The 27,000-nt window shown below is 35.7% G+C and overlaps 4 protein-coding genes across 4 annotated transcripts; 2 read left to right on the plus strand and 2 right to left on the minus strand.

The window, feature by feature from the left end:
- Positions 1–16,354: 16,354 nt before the first annotated feature.
- LOC131646970 (protein MAIN-LIKE 1-like) lies at positions 16,355–17,457 on the plus strand. The gene is made up of 2 exons (XM_058916891.1): positions 16,355–16,577; positions 16,689–17,457. The coding sequence occupies exons 1-2, from the start codon at positions 16,362–16,364 to the stop codon at positions 17,406–17,408; spliced, it is 936 nt and encodes a 311-aa protein (XP_058772874.1). The 5' UTR covers positions 16,355–16,361; the 3' UTR covers positions 17,409–17,457.
- A 1,295-nt stretch (positions 17,458–18,752) lies between these two features.
- Positions 18,753–20,251, plus strand: LOC131652315 (uncharacterized). The gene has a single exon (XM_058922147.1). It carries the CDS (start codon positions 18,915–18,917, stop codon positions 20,097–20,099), a length of 1,185 nt encoding a protein of 394 aa, XP_058778130.1. The 5' UTR covers positions 18,753–18,914; the 3' UTR covers positions 20,100–20,251.
- Positions 20,252–20,310: 59 nt separating this feature from the next.
- LOC131652316 (peroxidase 20) lies at positions 20,311–22,064 on the minus strand. Its single transcript, XM_058922148.1, has 4 exons — positions 21,662–22,064; positions 21,353–21,544; positions 20,830–20,995; positions 20,311–20,744 (listed from the first exon to the last, which is right to left on the minus strand). Exons 1-4 carry the CDS (start codon positions 21,872–21,874, stop codon positions 20,311–20,313), a joined length of 1,005 nt encoding a protein of 334 aa, XP_058778131.1. The 5' UTR covers positions 21,875–22,064.
- Positions 22,065–22,197: 133 nt separating this feature from the next.
- LOC131652314 (type I inositol polyphosphate 5-phosphatase 2-like) lies at positions 22,198–25,522 on the minus strand. Its single transcript, XM_058922145.1, has 9 exons — positions 25,349–25,522; positions 25,158–25,263; positions 24,976–25,074; positions 24,692–24,887; positions 23,752–24,586; positions 23,391–23,575; positions 23,200–23,308; positions 22,801–22,949; positions 22,198–22,713 (listed from the first exon to the last, which is right to left on the minus strand). Exons 1-9 carry the CDS (start codon positions 25,376–25,378, stop codon positions 22,497–22,499), a joined length of 1,926 nt encoding a protein of 641 aa, XP_058778128.1. The 5' UTR covers positions 25,379–25,522; the 3' UTR covers positions 22,198–22,496.
- Positions 25,523–27,000: the final 1,478 nt, after the last annotated feature.

Below are 27,000 nucleotides of genomic sequence, written 5' to 3' on the forward strand. Positions count from 1 at the left end.
ATCCTGTAAATGCCAGTGGCGTAAAGCTGTCTAGGCAAGAAATGAATGATGATCAGAAGAAGCTTTTCAGGAATCATCATAAATGCAGAACTGTTTTACTGAATGCTATCTCTCATGCTGAGTATGAGAAGATATCTAACAGGGAAACGGCCTATGACATATATGAGTCCTTGAAAATGACTCATGAAGGAAATGCTCAAGTCAAGGAGACCAAAGCTCTAGCTTTAATCCAGAAGTATGAAGCCTTCAAGATGGAGGATGATGAAGACATTGAAAAGATGTTTTCAAGATTTCAAACTCTTACTGCTGGATTGAGAGTTCTTGACAAGGGATACACCAAGGCTGATCATGTAAAGAAGATCATCAGAAGCTTACCCAGAAGATGGGGTCCGATGGTGACTGCATTCAAGATTGCAAAGAATCTGAATGAAGTTTCTCTGGAAGAGCTTATCAGTGCCTTGAGGAGTCATGAAATAGAGCTGGACGCAAATGAGCCTCAAAAGAAAGGTAAGTCTATTGCATTAAAATCAAATATCAAGAAATGCACTAACGCTTTTCAGGCTAGAGAAGAAGATCCTGAAGAATCAGAATCTGAAGAAGAAGATGAACTGTCCTTAATCTCCAGAAGGCTAAATCAACTCTGGAAGACCAAGCAGAGGAAGTTCAGAGGCTTCAGAAGTTCAAAGAAATTTGAACGTGGAGAATCTTCTGATGACAGAAGATTTGACAAGAAGAAAGTCATGTGCTATGAATGCAATGAGCCTGGACACTACAAGAATGAATGTCCAAATCTTCAGAAGGAAAATCCCAAGAAGAAGTTTCATAAGAAGAAAAGTCTTATGGCAACCTGGGATGAGTCAGAAGATGATTCAGACTCTGAAGATGAGCAGGCCAACTGTGCGCTGATGGCGACAGAAGATGACGGATCAGAATCTACATCAGAATCAGATTCTGAAGAGATATCCTTGACTGCAAAAAGGACAAAGCACAACATGTCATGGTACCTGGACTCTGGATGCTCGCGACACATGACAGGAAGAAGGTCTATGTTCCAAGACCTGGTGCTTAAGTCTGGAGGAGAAGTCAAGTTTGGAGGAGATCAGAAGGGCAAGATAATTGGCTCTGGAACTATAAAGTCTGGTAACTCTCCTTCCATTTCTAATGTACTTCTTGTAGAAGGATTAACACATAACCTCTTATCTATCAGTCAATTAAGTGACAATGGTTATGACATAATCTTTAATCAAGAGTCTTGCAAGGCTGTAAATCAGAAGGATGGCTCAATCCTATTTACAGGCAAGAGGAAGAACAACATTTATAAGACAGATCTGCAAGATCTTATGAGTCAGAAGGTGACTTGTCTTATGTCTGTTTCTGAAGAGCAGTGGGTCTGGCACAGAAGATTAGGTCATGCTAGTTTGAGAAAGATTTCTCAGATTAACAAACTGAATCTGGTCAGAGGACTCCCTAATCTGAAATTCAAATCAGACGCTCTTTGTGAAGCATGTCAGAAGGGCAAGTTCTCCAAACCTGCATTCAAGTCCAAGAATGTTGTTTCTACCTCAAGGCCATTAGAACTCTTGCACATTGATCTGTTTGGCCCAGTCAAAACAGCATCTGTCAGAGGGAAGAAATATGGATTAGTCATCGTAGATGATTATAGCCGCTGGACATGGGTAAAATTCTTAAAACACAAGGATGAGACTCATTCAGTGTTCTTTGATTTCTGCATTCAGATTCAATCTGAAAAAGAGTGTAAAATCATAAAGGTTAGAAGTGATCATGGTGGTGAATTTGAGAACAGATCCTTTGAAGAGTTCTTCAAAGAAAATGGTATTGCCCATGATTTCTCTTGTCCTAGAACTCCACAGCAAAATGGGGTTGTAGAACGAAAGAATAGGACTCTGCAAGAAATGGCCAGAACCATGATCAATGAAACCAATATGGCTAAGCATTTCTGGGCAGAAGCAATAAACACTGCATGCTATATTCAGAATAGAATCTCTATCAGACCTATTCTAAATAAGACTCCCTATGAATTGTGGAAGAATAGAAAGCCCAACATTTCATATTTCCATCCTTTTGGATGTGTATGCTTTATTCTGAACACTAAAGATCATCTTGGTAAGTTTGATTCCAAAGCTCAAAAATGTTTCCTCCTTGGATATTCTGAACGCTCAAAAGGCTACAGAGTATACAATACTGAAACATTGATTGTATAAGAATCAATCAATATCAGGTTTGATGATAAGCTTGGTTCTGAAAAACCAAAGCAGTTTGATAATTTTGCAGATTGTGATATTGATATATCAGAAGTTGTTGAGCCAAGAAGCAACGCATCAGAAGCAGAGCTTCTCAGAAGCAAAGAATCTGAAGATCAAGTATCAGCTTCTCTGGAGGATCTAAGTATTTCTGAAGAACCATCTGTCAGAAGATCATCCAGACTCATCTCTGGTCATTCAGAAGATGTCATTCTTGGAAAGAAGGATGATCCAATCAGAACAAGAGCATTCCTTAAGAACAATGCAGACTGTCAATTAGGTCTTGTATCTTTGATCGAGCCAACTTCTGTTGATCATGCTCTAGAAGATCCAGACTGGATAATTGCTATGCAAGAAGAACTGAATCAGTTTACAAGGAATGATGTTTGGGATCTTGTTCCTAGACCAGATGGATTCAATATAATTGGTACAAAATGGGTCTTCAGAAACATGCTCAGTGAGAAAGGTGAAGTGGTAAGGAACAAAGCCAGACTGGTGGCTCAGGGTTATAGTCAGCAAGAAGGGATTGATTATACAGAAACCTTTGCACCAGTGGCCAGGTTAGAATCTATTCGTCTATTAATTTCATTTGCCACTCAACATAACATCACTCTTTATCAGATGGATGTCAAGAGTGCCTTCTTAAATGGTTATATAGATGAAGAAGTTTATGTCCATCAACCTCCTGGTTTTGAAGACTCTATGTCTCCTAATCATGTTTTTAAACTTAAGAAATCATTGTATGGATTGAAACAGGCTCCCAGAGCTTGGTATGAACGCTTAAGTTCTTTCCTTCTGGATAATGGTTTCACTAGAGGAAAAGTGGACACTACTCTCTTTTGTAAAACCTTTAAAAGGGATATTTTAATTTGTCAAATATATGTAGATGATATTATTTTTGGAACATCTAATGCTACACTTGGAAAGGAGTTTGCTAAGTCTATGCAGGCTGAGTTTGAAATGAGCATGATGGGAGAACTCAAGTATTTCCTTGGAATACAAATAAATCAAACATCAGAAGGAACGTATGTTCATCAAACCAAGTATGTGAAGGAACTTCTGAAGAAGTTTAATCTTCTAGACTGCAAACAAGCCAAAACTCCTATGCATCCAACATGCATCCTAGGTAAGGATGAGGTAAGTAAGAAGGTAGATCAGAAGTTATACAGAGGTATGATTGGATCTCTTCTATATCTGACTGCTTCTAGACCTGACATTCTGTTCAGTGTTTGTTTGTGTGCTAGATTCCAATCAGATCCTAGAGAATCTCATTTAACTGCTGTTAAGAGAATTCTAAGGTATCTGAAAGGTACTACTAATGTTGGCTTAGTTTACAGAAAATCTAAAGAATACAACTTAGTAGGATTCTGCGATGCTGATTATGCTGGAGACAGAATTGAAAGAAAAAGTACTTCAGGAAGTTGCCAGTTTCTTGGAAGTCATTTGATCTCTTGGTATAGCAAGAAGCAAGCAACTATTGCTCTATCAACAACAGAAGCAGAATATGTCGCTGCTGCTGGTTGTAGTACACAGATGCTCTGGATGAAGAGTCAGTTAGAAGATTATCAGATATTTGAGAGTAACATTCCTATATTCTGTGATAATACTTCTGCTATATGTTTATCTAAGAATCCTATTCTTCATTCAAAAGCTAAACACATTGAGATTAAACATCATTTCATAAGGGACTATGTTCAGAAGGGTGTTATATCTTTAAACTTTGTTGATACAGACCATCAATGGGCTGATATCTTTACAAAACCCCTGGCTGAAGATAGGTTTAAGTTCATTCTAAAGAACATCAGTATGGATTTATGCCCAGAATGAGAAGATGAGAAGTTCTCATGTATGAGTATCTTCTGAAATGAAAATGGATTATTTTTTTATATCAGAAGTTCTGATTGAAATCTTTTAGAAATTATGATTCGGTTATTACTAACGTTTCATTGTCTAAGTTGATTCAGAACCTCTTTTAAAGCAAAACAGCTGTAACGTTTTTGTCTCGGGATCGTAAACCTGTCGTTACTATTCTTTTTGATGTTATGACAAAAAGGGGGAGAAGATAAATGATAAATGATTTGATTAATCTATCAGTTGTTGGGTAAAGCTCCCACACATTCACTAACAAGAACTGCAAGTTCTATATGGTTTAAGTGTTTTGCAGGTATACTGAAGAGAATCTTCAAAGCAAACACAAGAAGCAAAACCATGGAAACTGAAGCAAGCTGAGTGCTGTCAAGCTTCAGAGATCAGAAGCAAGAAAGAAGAATGAATCAGAAGCACTATCAGAAGCACTGGAGATAGAATTTGATCCATATTTGTCTATTTGATCTGACAAAATTCTATTTGCTCTGATACATATAATGTTATGGCTCTGATACATTATTTGCTCTGATACATTATTTCAGCCTATATGGCTCTGATTCATATAATGTGTTCAAACATATATTTTATGTTCTAACTCGTTCATGCTGACTTTTGTCGTTTAGTGTTTGTTCTGCAACATTTCAGGATGTAGAGATGCTCAGATGATGCTCTGGTACATTCAACAATGTTCTGATACAAATCTAGCATGAAGTGATGTTGGTAGAAATTCAAAGCTCTGAAGCTATCCGAGGGAAGCAGAAATCAGAAGCTGCGAATGTTCTAAAGATCCAGAAAACTCAAGTTCTGAAGCTGTCCTGAATGGAAGCAGAAATCAGAAGCTGTGAATGTTCAGAAGATCAAAGAAATTCAAGTTCTGAAGCTGTCCTGAATGGAAGCAGAAATCAGAAGCTGTGAATGTTCAGAAGATCAAAGAAATTCAAGTTCTGAAGCTGTCCTAGATGGAAGCAGGAATCAGAAGCTGTGAGTGTTCTAAGGATCTAAGGAAATTCTAGTTCTGAAGCTGTCCTATGGAAGCAGAAGTCAGAAGCTATGAATTCTCTGAAGACAAGAAGCTTATATGATCGTCTCTACCGAAATAATCAGGGAAGTCTTTTATTAAAGTTCTTCGAGTATTTATTTCAGGGGGAGATTATTTATCTCAGGGGGAGATTGTTAATCTCAGGGGGAGACATATTCATATGCTTATGCTATAGCTGTGTAATTTGTCTTTTGCCTTCTATTCTTTCTGATCGCAAATTCATATCATTTATATATGTTTTTGTCATCATCAAAAAGGGGGAGATTGTTAGAACAAGATTTGTTCTGATCAATTATCTTAGTTTTGATGATAACAATAATATGAATTTTGCTTAAGATAATATGGTACTCTAATCCAATGCAATTTCCCTTTCAGGAAATATATAAAGAGTACGCATAATTCAGCGCTCAGAAGCTTTGTCTCAAGGGTTCAGCATGCAACATCAGAACATGGTCTGGCAAGACATCAGAAGATGGTCGAAGCAGAATCAGAACATGGGTCTATGGAAGCATCAGAAGAACATGAGATCAGAAGCACTGAAGCTCAGAAGATGGTATCACGCTCAGAAGCACTTCAAGGTCAGAAGATCAGAAGATGCTATGCACCAAGCTGTTTGACTCTGATGATATTCAAACGATGTATTCACAAACATCAGATCAGAAGGAAGTACAAGTGGCAGGCTACGCTGACTGACAAAAGGAACGTTAAAAGCTATTAAAGGCTACGTCAGTAGACACAGCGTGAACAAGGCTCGAGGTAGTTGACAAAAGCGTATAACATTAAATGCGACGCTGTATGGAACACGCAAAGCATTAAATGCATTCAACGGTCATCTTCTCAACGCTTATAAATATGAAGTTCTGATGAGAAGCAAGGTTAACGATCCTGAACAATATAATTCAAATTAACTTGCTGAAACTCTGTTCATATCCAAAGCTCAGAATCTTCATCTTCATCAAAGCTCACTACATTGCTTTTGTAATATTTTAGTGAGATTAAGCTTAAACGATTAAGAGAAATATCACAGTTTGTGATTATAGCTTTTAAGAAGCATTTGTAAACTCTTGAATTGATTACATTAAGTTGTAAGGAACTAGAGTGATCGTGTGGATCAGAATACTCTAGGAAGTCTTAGGAGTGAACTAAGCAGATTGTAACTAGAGTGATCGTGTTGATCTGTATACTCTAGAAAGTCTTAGAGGGTATCTAAGCAGTTGTTCCTGGAGTGATCAGTGTGTGATCAGTAGACTCTGGAAGACTTAGTTGCTGACTAAGTGGAGAACCATTGTAATCCGTGCGATTAGTGGATTAAATCCTCAGTTGAGGTAAATCATCTCTGCGGGGGTGGACTGGAGTAGCTTAGTTAACAGCGAACCAGGATAAAAATAACTGTGCAATTTATTTTTATCGTCCAAGTTTTTTAAAGCTACACTTATTCAAACCCCCCCTTTCTAAGTGTTTTTCTATCCTTCATTAGTTTCCAATTTGTGTTCCACTTAGTTGGCCATAGTTTCTAGAATTATGCAACACTACTTCCCACCCAGTTATTATTTTTCATATATTTAAACATTAGTTTCTCATTAAATAAAAGTAAGCTTTGTAGAAATACTTTTTACATGATCCTTCTCTTCCATTTTCCCTTTCTTACTCAAAACATAAACATATGAATCAATGAACACTCCTATGTTATTATCAAGGAGGATGGGGCTTATAAAATTTAGGAGGCACATTTCAAGAGCTTGATTTTGCGTCTAATGTATCTTACATCAACAAGGCGCGGCATCTTATTATTAGTCATTTTTTGTCTAAATCCATGCATTCTTGAAAGTAACAAAAAGAGTTGTAAGACACATTGATGGAATTGTTCATTATGGAGTAAAGTAGAGTAGGGTTAAATACTTCAAATTATTTAGCTATTATGAGTCTTAATGTGCATCTTAGTACTAGGGAACTTAGGATGCATTTAGAAAATATTTTATGCATAAAAAAAATCATGTTTTATATGCATCTTAGTACTAGGGAACTTAGAATGAATTTAGAAAAGGTTTTATGCATCAAAACATGTTTTATGTGAAAAACATGCTTATGTGTCGACACATGTACTTGCTTTTTAAATCCCGCAGCTTCTGTTTGCATGTGTTGACTCATGGGACTCTTCAGGTGGACACATAGCAGCAAATTTACTACTATGAGTCTACACATGACCTTCATGTGTCGACACATTTGTTAACATGTGTCATCACATGACTTACATGTGTCAACAAATGTGTGAAGTTTTTTGAAAATTTTGCATTCTTTTCTAAACCTCTAGTTTTCTTTTTGCCTTAAACTTACACACATATAAAAACCTCATACATGCATCATTTCAAGGTAATGAAACTATAAACACATACAGAGATTTCTCTTCATCATTAACCCCATAATCTATGCATACACAAACAAACTATACATAATCATTTTTTTATGGGTGCCATCTAGATTCGGTTTGATAACATTCAATTTAGGTTTGTGTACCGGATAAATTGGGTAGAGAATATTTGAGGGTTTCATTGGAAAAATTGTGAAGGTTTATCCTCCAAGATCATGGTGTTGATTTGGGATTTTTTGACAAGATTTTTTCAATTCATATTCGATCGAGTGAAAGCTTTGAAGAACGGGAGGTTCTTGTAAAGGAGTAACGTGAGACGGTGAATCTATTGGAAATCTTGGGTGACAACAATTCAAAGTTTGGATTCGACTGAGTGAAAGCTTTAAAGAAAGGTGATTTCTTGCAAAGGAGTAGCGCAGACGCTGCATAATATTAGTATTATTAGGTGACTTTATCAGACTCCGATCAAGGGAAGAGAAATGCTAGGATCAACATCAAACATAGGATTTCTAGGGTTGGATTGCTACACTTCTCTTGTAAAATAGATTTTGCATAGTAAGATTGATTATCTGAATTCCTTTGGAATTAAGGGCAGACGTAACCATAGCAAGGACGATTGATGAGCTGTCTAAATAATTCCTCCTGTCCTCTCTCTCTCCCTCTCTCTATCTCTATCTCTCTCTCTCTCTCTCTCTCTCTCTCTCTCTATATATATATATATATATATATATATATATATATATATATATATATATATATATATATATATATATATATATATATATCTTGAGTTCTCAACTTTACGTTTAATTGCAAATTGTTGAATCCATTGATTGGGCATTAATACATATAGAAAAATCCTTTGTATCAAACTTGAAATTGCTTTGTTGATTAGATTAAAATTCTTAGAATTGTAATGGAGTTTTTATATCAACAAAGTCAAAAGGAAAATCTGAAATATCAAAGTGCACACCAGGTGTTTGAAAATGGGTATATTTGTGTTTTGTGTATTAATTGATTTCATTGGAAATAGGTTATCGTTGTGATAATAGTAAAACGATTGATTGAGAAAATATTTTATTGTATTCTTATCACTATATTCGCATTCCATTTGGTTTCTTACACATATCTGAGTTTCCAATAATCGATTCAGATTAGACGACTTTGTTTGATCTAAGATCTCGCTTTTTCTTACAATAGTTTTTGCACATTTCTAAAACAGTTTTTAAAAGTGAATTTTTAACTTGGGGATCTATTCACCCCTCTCTAGATAAGATGTTGTCGTCTAACATTAGCATATTTAGGTACGAAGCAAGAGAAAACTGGACAGATCTTTGTTAATAATCAATCAGCTATTTCACTTTCATAAAATCCAGTATCTCATGGAAAGACAAAGCACTTTAATGTCATTTTATTTTACTTAAGAGAAATGTAAGAAAATGGCCATGTAAGATTGGTTTGTTGTAAAACATAAGATCAAGTTGTTGATATGTTTACCAAGTCGTTTCCTCTTTGCATGTTTGAATTTTTGAAGAAAAAACTTGGAATTTGTTGTCTCCAAGGCAAGGAGGAGTATTGAAATGTTCCATTAGGATGCTTCATTTATTAGTTTGAATAAGTCAACGCATAATATCTATTATTTCATTGTTAGTGGACAAGGTAGTTTCTTATTTTTCATTTTACTAGCTAGTTTCCTATTCGTGTTTCACTTAGTTAGGAGTGGTTGCTAGAATATTGGAGCACTATTTCCCATCAAGTTATTATTTTTCTTATATTTAATTACTAATTTATCATTAAATAAAAGTAATTTTTACAACAATACTTTCTACACACTCCTTCTATGCTATTTTCCTTTTCTTATTTGAAACAAAAACCTATGAATCATTGAGCACACTTATGAATCAAAAGAATAAGTTCATCAAGAAGAATAGGGATGATAAAGTTTATGAAGCACAATTCAAAAGCTTGATTGGAAATATAATGTATCTTACATCAATAAGGCCCGACATCTTATTCTGGGTGAGTTTGTTGTCAAGATTCATGCATTATGCTAGTGAAATGTATTTGTAGGCAGCAAAAAGTGTTGTAAGATACACTACAGGAACTGTCCATTATGGAGTCTAGAAAAGTAGGGTGATTAACTTCAAATTATTTATCTATTCAAAAAGTGATTGGGCATATAACTTGGATGATATGAAGAGTTCTTCAGAGAATTTTTACAATATAGGTTTAAGTGATTTCTCCTGGTGTTCAAAGAAACACAAAGTTGTAGCTCCGTCAACAACACAACTTGATTTTATAGATGCAATAACAATGGTAAAACTAGCTATTTGGTTAAGAAATATCTTACCAAATTTGGGTCTGAAGCTAGAGCAAAAGCACATAGATTTTTGTTGATAATCAATCAACTATTTCAATATCAATAAGTCAAGTATTTCATGGTAAGAACAAGAAATTTAATGTCAAGTTATTTTACTTTAGAGAAGTGCAAGATAATGATGATTTAAGATTGGTTTATCGTAATATAAAAGATCAAGATGCTGATATGTTTACTAAGTAGTTTCCACTTACTAGGTCTGAGTTTTTGAGGAAAAAGCTTGGAGTTTGCATCATCCAAGGCAAGAAGGAGTGTTAAAACATAACTTGGGATGCTGCTTTTTTTTAGTTTGAATAAGTTGAGACATCATATATATTATATCATTGTTAATGGGCAAGTTCATAGTAGCTTGTTTCAACTCACAATAAATGGAAGAAACTTGGCGAAAACAAGTATGCAAACTCATATTTTGAGAGGTGGAAAAAATCTTAGTTGCATTATAGAATAACTTTAGAAAAGCAGAAAATGCCCTAACAATATCTCAATCATCACTTCTAGGGAAGTTACCTTTTCTAAATAACTCCTTATAGCTCGACTCTTCATCCTCAAGTTTTTCAAAAGCGAGTTGAAACTTCTTTGCAACCTCTAGCATTAAATATGTCGTATTCCAACGAGTTGGAACATCGAGACATACTAATTTTTTACAAGTTATTCCAGCAAATTCAATACATTATTTAAACTTGGCTATCCTATGAGGTGAGGACTTGACAAATCAAATATCATTCCTAACACTAGTTACAAATAGAAGTTTTTCTTTCAAAACCCTCATTTACCCCCAAGTTCAAAATGCGAGCAAAACACCTCATTTGAAAATATTCTCCATCCCCCATCAACCCATTCATATTTGTTATTTTTTCTTCAAATATGTAACAACAATATCATTTGCAGTAGCATTATCAACACTTATGGTTGACACGTTCTGAATTCCCCAATCCCTTAACACTTCTTCAATCTTCCTACCTATTGTGTCACCCTTGTGGTTTAGAACTACGACGAAGCTTATAATTCTTTTTTGATACTGCTGTTTGTTATCCATAAAGTGTGCGTAAGGGTCAAGTAGTTGAGATTTTGTATAGAAGTCCAACAATCAGTAGTAAGTGTTACCCTATTGCAGACAAACTTAAATAAGGTCTTTAAATTTTGTTTTTCATCCAAGTATAGTTGAAAATAGTCCCTAGCTACTGTACGCCTAGATAGGATAGTTAATTGGGGTTGCATTACTTTAGAATAAAATTTATTGTACCCTCTACTACATTAAATGGCTGCTCATCTAGAACTACAAAAGATGACAAAGCACTTCTACAAGCTTTCTTGTCAAATCTAGAGCTAACTTGAACCAAATTACCATCTATAGTTAAGTATGTTAGAATATTTTGTGTTGGGTTAGTTGACACAACAAGGGAATTCTTAGGACATTTTTTAATATGATGGTTCAAGTTGGTGGTGTTGTGAGTCCTACGGTCACATAAGTACCTGTTGTGGCAGTATTTGCAAGCTGCAATGGGTGCATCAACTAAGTCATTAGGTAATCTAATAAAGTGTTCCCAACAAGTAGATGATTGTAGTTGTTGTAGCTGAACCAACTTCATTAATTGGTAGATTTTGATTAGGCTAACCCCTCACTAAAATAATGAAGGACCCATTATCAACAACTATGAATTAAATAGTCAACAACTAACAATCCTAATTCATACACTATTAATCAAGTAGTCTCAATTCAACAGTCCCAATTCATAACATACAGATTCAAAAACAACTTGCATACAGTTAAACCCATCCCAATTCATACACTACCAATCAAATAACATACCGTCCCAATTTATACACAACCAAACATACATGAAACACTTTGAAAATCAATTTGAAATTAGTTTCAAAAACAATTTGCATATAGTTAATCCTCACATTATCTTTACTTTATTAGTCACATCATTTTTCATTTTTCAATCATCAAATCATGATATCATTCAATTTGTGTAAATTTATCACATGATTCAGTTTTCATAATCTCTTTTTCATACAGAGCTTAACATATCATGTCAAAGACTTGTGTGTTCCATATGTGTACCTACTAGTACCTATCTACACACATCTCTGTAAGTGTATTAACCAAATATTTACCAAAGTTTTGTATTTGCCATATTTGAAAGTTAAAAATGTTTATGCTCTTTTCCTTATTAGGATGAAGATTATTTAGAACATATTTTATGAATCCAAATAGAAATAATACTAGTATATTTCTTCTTAGTTCTTGCTGAAAGAAAAAGTTCAAGGATAAAACATACATTCCCAATTCATACACATCAAAGCACACATAAAACACTTTGAAAGTAAGTTTGAAATCAGAAAATCAGCCTAAATAAACTTCAAAATACTTACAGTTACATTGTCCTTGCTCTAAGACTCATTCCATGCTATGTTGACCTTGATCCATCTATACACAATTGTCTGAAAGCCTACAACGCTCTTTGAGAGAGTGAGAAACTACAATTCAACCATATTCACCAAACTAATAAGAAATGAAAACCATATGATAGAGAAACAAAGTAGAACATACTTTTTGTAACACCCTTCTAAACCCCCGCGGCAATTAAAATAAAAATCAGAGTAAACATAAAGCAAGGGTGCCACAATTAATAAAATAATGAAACCACAAGTCGTTCGTCATGCTTTATTAGGGACGATTTAATAAATTATCAAAATACATCATCAACACAGCGGAATTTCATTCAACGGTATCGTAAGACATCACCAAAACATAAACCAAACGATACATAATCCAAAACAATAAAATAGAGTATCATAAGTAACTCTTAAGTCTATCGTTCCCCAGTGTTACAAATAAGAGCATGACTCGACACGGACTACGGACTAGACTATGAGCTATCCTCACCAAACCAAGATGCCGCTACTCCTTAATCTGAAAAATATCAACATGTAAGGGTGAGTCTCATTCGAATTAACAAGTATTATACAGTCATAACTAATAAAACATCATAGCATTATCATTCACCCAATCACAACATGTATTCCGATTTACAACAACTGATCAAGCACCAAACACAAACACATCACCAAGTATAATGCACAATCGTTTGATCATACTATATTATCATGCACATGAATGACCGACACTATGCATGTGGTACCATACATGGGCTAAACCCATCCAACTGATCTTTCATCATCTAGATACAGTCCAACCGGCACAAATTCCGCACAATGGTAATTATGCCCACCATCTGATTCACAACATCACCGGGATCCATCACCAAAATGCATATGAATGAATGTACACATATGTCATACTTATAACATCACCGATCCGATGCTTCGCATCGTCTCATTACAACTCACCGCCTCATCACCAATAAGCATGCACATGTATTAACAATCATTCATTTATATCACATATAATCATGTCAAAAACACCACCCAATCAATTGAAATCTAAGTGGCTACACCACCACAACAACAACACATTGTTACATTCACACATATATGTACACAATGATATAGTCCATTAATTAAATTAAATCAACATTTAAAATCAAATAGGACCACTATCCATTCCATCAACTCATCACATAAAGCTTTAAATTAGCTTCGCAACGCTCAAAACGGAGCTCAAAACGGATGTACGGTTTGAAAGTTATGCCCTGTAGAAAATCTGTCCAAAATTTGCTGCCATGCGTCGACGCAAACCCCCCTTCAGGTCAACGCATTGGTTTTCTGTCACCCTCGGGTATGCGCACGCTGAACCTATAGGTCGACGCATGCTGTCACCCAGGTCGACGCAAACTGATACTTAGGTCGACGCATCCTGACGCTTAGGTCGACGCATTCATCGCAGATGCATAATTTTTCTGCGATTTCAACAAGTTTCTCCTCTCAATTTCATCCAAATCGCACCAAAATAGTCTCATACCAAAAACATCATCAAATAACATATTATAACACAAATATAACACGTTTAGAAGTCATTTAACACCAAACCGTTCATCAAATTCATCAATTGCATCAAATCAACATAAACAACCTAATTTCTCCAAAAACCCCAAAAACCAAAACATGCAGTCGAATCAAACAACAATCCTAATCAGTTCACTACCCCTGATTATATAATAATCACTAACCCGAAGAGTCCCCCCTTACCTCTTAAGTCAAATCTTTGAAGGTCCTCTTCTTCCTCTTCTTCTCCTTTTCACGTATCTTCTCTTTTTCTCAGACTTTCTCTTTTGCCTCTAATTTCTTCTTTTTCCAATTTCCCTTATTTTATGAAAAATATAAAATATCTCAATAAGACTTACATAGTTAACACCTCCCTTTTGCTAACCACTACACTAAGCCCAATTGTTTATTTTCTACAATATTCTTCAATAATTCACCAAAAATGCCAATTAATCCAATTAAATAATTTAAAATTCAATTAAATTAAATAATGGAATATGGGGTGTTACACTTTTGAATATGATGACAATATAAGATCAATACCCCTCTATAAAATGCTTTTGGAAAGAGAAATATGTGCAATTTAAACATTATACCCATGATCAAAACAATAGAAAAAGAGAAATAGAACAAGAAAAAACCCTAACTTAGTAAAGTTTAAAACCCTTAATCTTATGTCCTTCAGAACATAGAAAGGGTGAATATAAAGGAAGTTTGTTCAGGAAAAACGCATGATGCAAAATGAAAATGAACAAATGCTTGATTCAAAACGAAAAACGAAAAAATACAAACGAAAATGGTACTTGTCCGCGTGTGAAGAACGAATCTTCATGAACATAATCCATATTCAACAACGATGCAAAATGGAAGGCTACGAACTGTATTTAGTGTTCGTAACATGAAGAGATGAGAGAGAGAGAGAGAGAGAGAGAGAGAGAGAGAGAGAGAGAGAGAGAGAGAGAGAGAGAGAGAGAGAGAGAGAGAGAGATAAATTCTAAAATGTTAGGGTTGTGAAATGCTACGAATCATTTTAGGATACTTGAAAATTGGAAAGTAGCAATGCAAGACATAATAAAAACATTATGTTTTAGGAGTACCACTACAACCACAGCTGGGCAAGTATGGATATCCATAGTTTCAGTTTCAATATGTTGAACCAGATCCCCCAATTATACCAATATAAAACCATCTATTGGGCCCGCAAAACGAAAACTCGAGTACACCTAACCCAATTCTTTTGTTTTTTTTTGGAAAATTATACCTTGTACCCCTGCTTTTATCCCAATACCCCTACCAAAAAAAATTTCGGACAAAATTACCCCTGTATAAATAGTGAAAATTACCAAAATTTTCACTTTTTTTACTCATTTTCACTAATTTTCACGCTGCAGTAAGAGGGAATTTTTTAGCCCAAAAACCGGATAACCCAGCCTCCAGATTTCCGGTTCATCAGACTTAGAGAAGTAAGTTTTTTTTTTAAAATATCTCAACCGGATAACCCAGCTATGGGATTTCCGGTTTTGTTTGTTTTCTATTTTACATAGCCGGATAACCCATTGATGGGGTTTCCGGTTCATTTGCACATAGCCGGATAACCCAACAAGGGGATTTCCGTTTCTTATGGGCCTTAGCCGGATAACCCAGTCTTTGGGTATCCGGTTCATAGTTTTTTTTTTTGTTTTTTTTTTGTTTTTCTTTTTTCTTTTTCTTTTTTGTTTTTTTTTTAATATCATTTTATTTAATTGTTAACTATTTTATTTTTTGTTTTTTAGTGGTTCGAAGAAGAGGAGGTGCGATCGACGGAATGCGTCAAAGAGGACGACAACGTCGAGAGGCTGATGGCGAGGGAGCTGCTCCTGAGGTTGATCCGCAGCATCCGGCATTTCCCGGAGGACCTACGGATACATCATTATTGGTTAGATATCAGAGGCACGTTGCATATCATTTATGGTTGGGCGAGGTACGTAAATATTTTCTTAAATGTTTTTTTAAATTACATGTACTTATATATTAACATATATTACAAATTATTTTCAGGAGAGACGACCAAAGCCGACCTTAAAGGTTGCTGCGCATGGCAGCAAATTAATAGGATGGGTTCCGGCAATGCTCCCAAGGCAGATGGAAAATTGGTTAGTTGCATCTGGCCTTTCATCTTTGCAGCATACTAGTTTGTCGATGGTAGATACGCATCTATTATCTGCTTTTGTTGAGAGATGGCATCCTGAAACATCTTCATTTCATATGCCGTTCGGCGAGATGACCATCACGCTAGACGATGTTTCTTGTCTTCTTCATGTACCGATTAGGGGCCAACTGGTTGACCCCGATGTTGTTGTCACCGATTATGATGCCATCCATCTAGCTGTTGAGTTGTTTGGTGTTTCACTGAGTGATGCAACTGAGGAGGCTTCTGCTGTAAGGGGTCCTTACTATAAATTAGATTGGTTGAAGCAAGTTTTTGAGCAACAAAGAGCTGCGAATAACTTTACAGGCGCTATGAGAGCATACATGATGTTGCTATTAGGTTGTACCATTCTTGCCGACAAGACGTTTACTCTTGTCGAGGCAAAATATCTTCCACTTTTGAGAGATTTGGATAATTGTGGAAACTATTGCTGGGGGGCAGCTGCACTGGTTACTCTGTATAGATACTTAGGGGATGCCTCATTTTATTCATGCAAGCAGCTTGGCGGTTATGCCTCTCTTCTTCAGGTTTAAAATTTTACTTATTATTTAATTATACTTAATATCTAATATTTTAGTTTAATTTAGTTTATTATAATTTAGTTTAATTTATAATAGTAACTTTTACTTTTGTTTCAGTGTTGGATTCATGAGTACTTTCCAACTGTTGGAAAGAGAGGTACTTCTGGGTTATTTGGCATTGATAGTCCGATGGCTAGGGCGATGAAATGGGAATATAGGCAGGGGACGCAAAAAGTGGCTGACATCCGAGCTATGTTAGATCAGTTGACTCCTCACGATATTGCCTGGCGCCCTTTTGAGGATCATCGGGTGCACCGTCCTTTTGATGATATCTGTTTGTATCGGGGTGGTTTGAAGTGGTTTGGTACTGTAGTTCTATATTTACCTGACAGATGCTTGCGTCAGTTTGGATACAGACAGTACATACCGACTGCTCCTCCTAATGTAGACACACTTGATGTGGATGTTGAGTGGGCTACATATAGGCAGAGTGTGTTGCAGGTGACCCGATCCCACGATGATCCCCCAGCTGCGTTTGCCACCATACCATATGAGACAGACGATGATTATTTGGCGTGGTATTATACGGTGTCACATCCTATATTGAGAGCACCAAGAGGTGATCAGCCGATGGAGGTACCAGTGCCTGTCTATGACGAAGGACCGTCAGACCCGAGATTATCATATATATCTCATGAGCTTCATCATTACTTACAGCGTCATCAGGCTGTTCCTGAAGACGAACAGTTTCTGGAGATATTTAGAGCACTCAGACTTGCACAGGGCGGACCATTACCTAGGGAAGGTCCAATTACTTATGACCATGAGTCTGATTGATGTCACATTTTATGTTTATATTTATGTTTTAGTTTGAGACTTATGTATTGTTATGAGACTTGTAGACGTATGTGTTATTATAAGACTTGTAGTTTGAGATTAATTATTTATAATCCATTTGGCAACATATTAAAATCCAATAGTACTAATGTTGTAATATCATAAAATCAATCTAAGCTGACATGTTTTGGTAGTATAGGCATTAGCCGTTGCCAATGTTGTAACCGCCCGGCAAATCCTACCATCCAAGAAGTTGCATCTTTTGTGCGATATTTCGTCCAATCAGTTGTGACAGGTGGCAACGGGAATCCTTCATTCATGTTTACCTGCACATAAAATAAATATCAGAAAAACACGAATAGGGATTGAATGTACGAAAAATGTGTTTCTAACTACCTGAACCCAATGATTTCCATTGACAAAGCCGATACAGTACTCCGCATTTTACATCTATCTTCCATCCAGAACCATCTTTCGACGGTGTTGACCTAATTTTGAAAGGACAACCACATCTCTTACTAGCACTTTGGGTTTCGCTATCTGTTTTTTTGTATTTTCCACCTCTATCACAACCAAATATTAATTTATCACTTCTTCCTCGCTTGCCTGTTTTTATATCTGAACGAGCTATTATAACTGTTACTTTATTCCTGATTCCAACGTCCTTAATCCAACTGATCGCCTCTTCTCTTGTAGCAAATTTTTGACCAGTTACAAAAACATCAGTTGTATCCACACATGTTTGAGCTACATCGCATTTCTTCAAAGGAGGATCCACACCTAAATATATATAATTAATTTAACTTAATATATAATTAAAAAAAATAAAAAGTTAAAATTAAAGTAATTTAAAAAAAAAGGAAAAAATTAAAAAAAACAAGAACCGGAATACCCACAAAGGGTATATCCGGTTGGGAAAACTTAAAATGTAACAAACCGGAATACCCATACATGGGATATCCGGTTGGGAAAATTGAAATAAAACAAACCGGAATACCCATCCCTGGGATATCCGGTTGATGAAGGTTTTAAAAAAACAAACCGGAAGACTTCATGTCTGGTTATCCGGTTCTGACGAGGTACCAATCTCCCTTTCTCCTCTTACCGTCCGTACAAACAGTAACAATGAAAAAAAAAATCAAAAATTAAAAATTAAAAGTAAAAAAGGATAAAATTGGAATTTTTAAAAAATTGTCGGGGTATTGGGATAAACGTAGGGGTACAGGGTATAATTTTCTTTTTTTTGCAATCAATTGATGCGGGTTGGGCCGGGTTTCGGGTCCCTGTCCACCCGTATAATGGGCCATGCTTAAAGCTTAAAAAACTTGAGCCCATCAGTTGCTTTCCTTTCCTCCATGTCCTCCTCCATTGCCATCCTTTATCTTCCACGGGAAAAAAAAAAAATCATCATCTCTCTGTCACTAGCTCTTATGGCGGTTATTTCACTTCACATTTCCTTCATCTTCTAATTTCCAACTTCTCCAATCCAACAACAACTCACTCACCATGAAGCTCTCCCTCAAATTCCACAACAACACTGAAAATCAACAAACCCAAATAATGACAGCAAAACTACCAATCACCATTTTCAACCATCCCTTACTTTCAACCATCACCGCCACTGGTAACTCATCTTCCGATTTCTCATTCTCACTCTCAACTAACTTCCCAACTGGTCCAGCATTCAAACTCTCTTACACTCCCACCACCACCACCACCACCACCACCACACAAACCTCATCTCTTCCCTTTTCTCTTTCCCTCAAATCCGGTTTAGGCCTTTCCGGTTCACCTCGTAATTCTCCTCTCGTCTTCTCTGCTAATCTATCACTCTCTACTCCTTCCTCTTCTGTCCCTCTTCTTCTTCCTTCTTTCTCTCTTCACTTTAAACCCCAATTCGGTCATTTCTCTCTCCATAAAACCGTTCTCTCTGACACTAATCTTAATCCAAACCCTAACACTAACACCAAAACTGTTTCTGATGATAACCCTCTTTCTGTTTCGCCTCAAATCGAAAAGGGTTTTGTTCCTTTTCAAGATGGATGTTCCTCCGGTTGGCAAAATTTGAACTTGGAACCATTTGGTCATAGAGACGACAACAACAGCAACAACAACAATAACGTTGTTGTTGGTGTAGTCCCAGATGGTAAGAACAGTGAAAATTGTGGTATTTCTCCTTCTATTGCAGTTATGGCTAGAACTATTCTACCTGTGACGCAAGGATTATTGTTGAAATTTCGTTGGGGTGTGAATTTTCCGGGGAATAAGTCTGGTTTGAAAATACCATATTTGACAGTGAATAAAATTGGATTGGAGAGGATTGATGAAGTGCAATTGGATCAGTTGAACCGTGAGAATCGCGAAGGTGATTTGCAGATGGTGAAGGATTTATGTTTATGGGCAAAAGGTGATTTGGAGAAGGTTGAGAAGGAAAATAAGGAGATGAAGAGAGTGTTGGATGAAATGAAAATGAGAGTCTCTAGCGGTGAAGGGAAGCTTTTGAATCAGAAGAAACATCTTTCAGGCGAGAGCTTTCAAACTCAAACTCGGGGAAGCAATAACAATAGCAATGACAGAAAAAAGAATGAGAAAAAACAATCAAACAAGCCGCAGAATGTTGTAGTGGTGAGTGATTTGGAATCTGAATTGGAAAAAGCTATAAAAGCTGCTGCTGCTGCCGCTTCTTCTTAGCATCGACTCAAAGGTCATCGCTCGGCTTCTGTTTCTTGTTTATTGTTAAAAAGTTATAGAGAATTATATGTATTGTAGTTGAAGTATATAGTCATTGATTAGTTAAGTGTAAATGTGTAACAATCCGAATATATAGTGCTTTGTATTTGTAAACACATATTGTTATTCTTCAGAACAAGTTTGTATTACAAGTCATCCAAATTCATAATAGCTAAGTGTTAACAAATCTACAGTTCCTTCTTATTTCTCCTGCATCTCCTGTAAGAACATTGATGTTTCCCATCTTAATCATAGACTTAGCAAATGAAGCAAAGAAAAGTTGTTCATTGGATGCATAGCTCCACACCTGCTCCCTGATCTTTCCATCCATGTCTTGGCTGATCAGAACATTATCAGAACCTAACAATCCCTTTCCTTCAAGAATGTTAATGAAGTAGTGGTTATCAAACCTTTTTGGTGTTTGGAAATCAAGGGGTGCGAATTTGTTATCCCTTCCTTTAACAGGGCAAATTGACCCTAGGATTCTTCTGAAGGTTGTGTATCTTTTGTAGTGATCATAGTCGTATCCATAGTGATATTCTGGTTTTGTTTCGTAGATCCTTTGCCTGAAACTTACGCATCTTGCCCTTCCTATAGTATGGCTACCTGTTTTTTTAGTAAGAACTCTGGTTATCAAATTGAGATTTAAATTGGTGAGTTTGAAAACTTATTTTCCAAATCCCGATTTTACCTGATAGAACCACTAAGTCTTCAACATCAAGACCCTGTTGCTTAAAATTGTTGATTAAGGTCTCTAATGAAGAATTTGGAGCAGGAATGAATAGGTTGGCTCCACTGAAACTCGACTCAAGGGAATCCTTTCTACCCAGCCACACTTCCCATCTTAGTCCTCCTCTCTTCAAAACAATCGTAATTATTGCCACACACAAAAAAACTACTTGGTAAGAAGAAAAGTCATGAATGATTTGAATCACAAATTCTGAGTCAGCACATATGCGATAATTGGATCAACACACAAAAAAACTACTTGGTAATAAGAAAAGTCATGAATGATTTGAATCACAAATTCTCTGAGTCAGCACATATGTGATAATTGGATCAAGATTAGACGCTACAGAAAACAAACATATTTTTAACTCTAAAATAAAAAGCTTGAAATCTTTACAGACTAATCCAATGATCATCGATGTACTGCCTCTCTGAATGCATGAGATTTGTGATGCAAATAGAATGACTAGAGAGAAATTGTGTACCAATTCAACAGCATCACGAGCAGCCATGGCAAGAATATCAGCACATGAAACTGTGAGAGGACATTCCTCTTCAAGTAAATACTTAATTTTGTCAATGACTTCAAATCCGCGTAAAGAATTCAAATTTGGTCCAGCTTGTTTCTCACTTGTCATTCCCTCAACACTATCCAAAAGTACTGATGCATCACACCCCTTATTTTCATTTCAACATACAACAATATAGGACAAAAAAACAAATATTTTAAACGAATAAAGAAAAATCAAATGAAAATAATTGACATTGAAATGCTTATATATATGGTTAATTACCATAACAAAACAATCGTGGAAGTGTAATCGAAGTAAAGACGCTGCTAAACGTGGATCTTTGAAAATTGCTACTTCCATGTTATGTCTCACTATCTCTTCAGCTAAGGGACACTTTTCCTTGTAGTACTCATGAACAAGAAGTTCACTACTCCTTAAAGTGTGAATATTAGACAGAATAGCAATTAGGATCAATAACAGTTTCGAAAGCTCCATTGAAAGAAAATGAAGAAATGGAAATAGGATGCTGCAGAAGTCTTAAGGTGAATGTGCTTATAGAGTTGAATGGTTTAATAAACATGTTTTGTTGCATTGTTTGTTGGTGTTTGTTTCTACATTTTCAAACCAACCTTCTATTGGAGAATTTTGTCAGGTGCTTTTTGTTTCACCTAGAGTTATTTGGTGCAACCAACTTGACCAATTGTTTTCTTAATTCCATTTAGCATATAATTTCTTTCATTTGGTACTTACTTTAATTACTTTTTTTATTGCAACAAGAACATCATATAAGTAATCAATCTGCTACAAACCAGAAAAAATGCATGAATATTTAAAACTTCATTCCACAAAAATCAATATATTAGGTTACATAGAACTTGTCTATTGTTACAATTACAACAAAACAACCAAGACACAATACCAATGACGAGGCCAAAATTGATTAATGGTTTTTACTGTGAAAAAAGAAACAAAAAAATGTCGATATCTTCCTATATATATTGTATGACTATATACAATTTCTTGTTATTATCACTATTTCATTGGCTTCCTCCTGTGTAACTGACTCAATTCACAAAATGCTTCATATTTGATACCAAACTTCAATTAATTTTTAGTCCTAGTAAAATTGATCATCTTCTTCATCAGGGAAAATCTCAGGATGAACTGCAGCAGTACTAGTAAAATTTAGTGCTCTTCTTAGTTTGCGATGATCGAATACTTCGACTTCCACCGAGAAAATTGAACTAACTGGTCTATGATCCGATAGCTTAATTTCTGCACGCTCGTATTGTAGTTGCTTAATTCCTTTTCCTAACCATAATATACGATCACACCTGCATACATAAAACTAACAATATCAATATTTGTCGTTTAAATTAAAGAAACACATTTATTACTATCGTTATAAATATCGAAATTACCATGCAGGAGCTCTTTTTTTCTCGCCTTCTTTTGGAATCTCACCAACATATCTATCAGAGTTGATTTCATATTTGTAAGTAGGTGCAAAGTTTATCAACCCTTCTTTCCATCCTTCAAATACGCGTCCTACGCGTAGTTCATTGCTTAGCTACATACAAATATTCAGGTAAAGTAATAGTTAGTTGCAAATTATTTAAATCTAGGACAGCAAAAAGAACAGAACATAAACATATAAATATGTTAACTTGTTTGTCACTGCTCAGAAATAGTTGAGATATCTTATCCAATAAAGTAAAATAAAAAGTTTTGGTAAAGAGTCAGTAGCCAGGATAATGTTTTCAATGATTCAGATCAATTTTAAGGTTTAAATATGAAAGGATTCATAGCTGAAGTCTTACCTGATCATAATACATTAGTTCATCCCACTTTTTTAGAGCGACCAGTTTTCGAACTTCGGAGTCTAACATGCTGATCCGATAATTCAAATCTCCGAACCAGAAAATCTGACTGTTGGCAATAAACAAAACGCGAATTAATATAAGATATGTGCTTTGCAATGGAAAAAAATTCAACTTATAGTAAAGCTTACTCGTGTGATGGTATTGTTAGTGCTTGATCTGTATCAAAGACGGATGAGAAACAAGTTCTACGTAGAATTTCATTAACGTCAGAGTTTCGTCTTTGCTCTGCTCCATCTTTCGTACCAGAAGTCAGATGAGAACAAACAAAACACATACGCGACTGAAAGAGTGACATGCTGATTGAAACAGAACCCTGCATCAATAAAAAGGTGTCTGTCAAATCCAATCATTGGCCAAAATAAGAAAACTGTATCACTAAGTTCACGAGTTTGGACCTCGCTGATAAAGGTCGGTCGTTGAGTTCATACATTAGATTCTAATGACCGGCCTTTATTCAGCGCGATGATTCGTAATATAAACATTTGTTACCTTGTTTCCCATGTAGCCCATAAGACCAACTCCAACAGGAGAAACTTTCAAATTATTTATGTGTCGTCTCAACCTCCTCTGCACCCAAACAGATACATATATTCCCACCATTTGCTTGCTGATAATCCGAACATACCTCGCATGCGATTTCGTATCGCCTAATCCATCATCATCTTGGTTGTCAGGTAATTCAATAAAAGCATCATCATCCTCATTAGACAACATCTCAGATACATCATCTAAGGAATCAACCACGTTCGATATAACCTGTTGCTCTTTCAATAACAAGCCCAAATTTCCCGAACTATGGTGCGAGCGTTTCAAACCGCCTCCACCACCACCACCACCACCACCACTGCTGCCGCTGTATATGAAAGCATTCTCATTCAAGTCAAAACCAATTCTAGCTGAACTACTCAATACTCTCCGCAGCTTCGGATTAGAATCAACAATTTGTGAGATTGCGTCTAACGGACGTTCAGGCCAATCAAGATCAATACCATAAGCTTTCCTCACATGTATATCATTTCCGATACTAATTACATTATTTGCTTCCAACTGTTGTTTTAGATCATATTTCTCAACAACAGTTTCCATATACTCATCATTCATCATGTCAATTGGATTATCACCATCTATATTTTCAGCTAGAATATCAGCAGCAGAAGAAGTTCGCATAACCGGAGAAGGAGGCGCGCTATGGCTTTTATGTTTACTGTCAGGCTCAGAAGATTTGTTTAAAGTTCTCCTAATGATTGCTTCCCATTTTTGGATCGGCGTATTATCTTCGGCTCCAAGTACATTTCCAGCATTCAGTGGAACTACTTCCTGAAAACTGTGAATAGCCATAAAGAATTTATACGTTAGAAAAACAACGATAACACACGATATTCAATCACAGATTTCAGCCAATTGTGCCTATGTTTGATGAACTACTCACCCGAAAATGTAAATATCACTCGGTTCTTCGGCGCAAATCCAATCATCAATATCAAGATTTTCGGATGGATGTTTTCCAGCAACATTCCAAGATCCAATTGCTACCCTCACTTCCTTAGTGTTTATGTACTGAGCACGCAAAGTTTCCGATTTTCCTCTTCTGTGTTTTGTTTTGTATCCTTTCTTAAAAGATGCATCTGAATAATCACAAACATAAAATCAATTCTAAAACCGGAATTCACTGAAACAAACTTAATTCATAGCTGAAATGGGATTAATTCATACCTGGTATTTGACTTGAGAATATAGATTGAACCCCTTGTGTTCTAAATGGATTATCTTTGCCGCCGCGCTCTTCCATTTTCGATTGTTTAGGAGAGAAAACTGTATGAGAAATTGACATGAATCAAAAGGTGATATAAAAGAATCACAGAAAATGAACTTCATAGATTAGAATCAATTGTTACCATCATCTTCACTTTCAGTTTCAGTATCAACTTCATCTTCACTAAAATCATTCACCTTAGGCTTAATATTAAGCCATTTTTTCATCACAATAGAAGGCCAAAAAGCCTGAACAAAAAAAACCCACCAACTAAGAAAAACAACTTAACAACAACTTACTCAAAATCATCTTTTTTTTTCTTTCAAAGCTTACCTCTGATCTTTTTCCTCTTCTTCCCTTCATTGTCTCAAGTCAAAGAGTCTATACAACCAAACAGAACCTTAAAAAAACAGTTGTGTATGCAAGAGTTTGAAAGAACACAAGCTCTTAAATATGAAATCAATTTGACATTACGTATTTAAATATAGAAAATGATCATAAAAGTACAAAAAAATGAGATTATTTGAATAATGATGAGATGGAAGATCCTTTTTAAGACCAAATAGAAAAAGACAGAAAATATGTGAACATAATAATATCAGCAAGACACTCACAACCGCAACTTGTTGAAGAAAAACAAAATCACTGGTCCATGCACAATGTCACTATAGTTGTTTTTTATTATCATTATGATAATAACTAAACATTATTAAACATTATAAAACATTATTAATAGTAACTTGATCCAACTAAACAGATGTCACTGTCATTAGCACACTTGTATAACAATTTCTGAAAATATTACAAGTAGCAGAAAATTATCATATTCAATCAATCAATGAATTAGGTTATGACATAAACTAATAACACCAAAAATGTTTTCATGGAAAAAGAGTGGAAAATATGTGGCATGACCCTACAAAGATGTGTTTGACAAGTTAGGAACAAAGAGTTATTATGAATTAATATGATTATAATATTAAGCAAAAGTTGACTCTTAGAGGAATGATAAAAGTTGTGACTAAACTAAGATTTCATCATGTCAAAGACAGCTGTGGATCAAATGGTTTGTTAATCTGTCTTCTGTCCAGCTTATTTTTCTTCTCTGACTGTTTATGTAATCACGTACAACTTTGCAAAACGACAAGCCATTAGCCATGCAATGAAATTGAGAAAATAAATTATTATATTATATGTTAGAGGAAAAACAGAAGAAGGTTGTAAATGTACTATGTAGGTCCAATGTAGTAAGCACTATATGTGAAGATAAAAATTCTGAATTTTCTATGTACGACATATATATCCTTATCAAATAAAAGTTGTAACGCATTTATGCCGACTTAAATGAAATAATTACGCGTTGAGAGGAAGGGCAAATGAACTTGTCTGACTTCAACTTTGACTTTGATTTGTTTATGGCTGTGCACATGTTTGGACTTTGAAGTCTTTAAGTATATTCTCTCCATTCGTTTTTTACTTGTCATGTTTATATGAATTTTTTGCTTTTACTATTAACAACTATTAAGATAATAATTTTTTTCTCTTTTAACTAGAAACTTTGGGATTTCAATAAAAAAATGTTCTGGTCTAGGCCGAACAAGCCCAATTTTATGGTCGTAGCCAAACAGGCCCCAATTCAGTTCTGGCCCAATATACGCGTGCACTAGCCGTTGTAACCGTCAGTCCCATGTGCATCCACGTTGTCAAACCCACTAGCGAGGGATTCGGGAAGCTTGCTCCGAACCCTACGCTCCACTCATCCAGAATATGAGGCTTCTGCTGACTCAGTCCTGCCATGTAGGATTCTGGCAGTTTCCTAGCACGTGGGTCTCTCATAGAGTTTGTCCAATTAGAAAATTTTGGCCCAGTCCTGGGGGCTATAAATACCCTCTTTCATTAGAGGGTCAGGTAACATTATCCATTCTCTCCTTACCTTGTACTTGCATTCTGATTGCTCTCTCTTCTCACTTTGGCATCGGAGTACC

Source organism: Vicia villosa, linkage group LG2 (genome assembly GCF_029867415.1).
Source record: "Vicia villosa cultivar HV-30 ecotype Madison, WI linkage group LG2, Vvil1.0, whole genome shotgun sequence".
NCBI lineage: Eukaryota > Viridiplantae > Streptophyta > Magnoliopsida > Fabales > Fabaceae > Vicia > Vicia villosa.

Bases quoted from the DNA above. Each gene is read 5' to 3' on its own strand.
- LOC131646970 (XM_058916891.1), top strand. From the start codon at position 16,362: ATGAGAGCATACATGATGTTGCTATTAGGTTGTACCATTCTTGCCGAC. The intron at 16,578-16,688 runs GTTTAAAATTTT...CTTTTGTTTCAG, and splicing joins GTTATGCCTCTCTTCTTCAG to TGTTGGATTCATGAGTACTT.
- LOC131652315 (XM_058922147.1), top strand. From the start codon at position 18,915: ATGAAGCTCTCCCTCAAATTCCACAACAACACTGAAAATCAACAAACC.
- LOC131652316 (XM_058922148.1), bottom strand. From the start codon at position 21,874: ATGGAGCTTTCGAAACTGTTATTGATCCTAATTGCTATTCTGTCTAAT. The intron at 21,545-21,661 runs GTAATTAACCAT...AATGAAAATAAG, and splicing joins TCCACGATTGTTTTGTTATG to GGGTGTGATGCATCAGTACT. The intron at 20,996-21,352 runs GTACACAATTTC...ATTGTTTTGAAG, and splicing joins CTCGTGATGCTGTTGAATTG to AGAGGAGGACTAAGATGGGA.
- LOC131652314 (XM_058922145.1), bottom strand. From the start codon at position 25,378: ATGAAGGGAAGAAGAGGAAAAAGATCAGAG. The intron at 25,264-25,348 runs GTAAGCTTTGAA...TTTTTTGTTCAG, and splicing joins GAAGAGGAAAAAGATCAGAG to GCTTTTTGGCCTTCTATTGT. The intron at 22,950-23,199 runs GTAAGACTTCAG...ATTTGTATGTAG, and splicing joins AACTAATGTATTATGATCAG to CTAAGCAATGAACTACGCGT.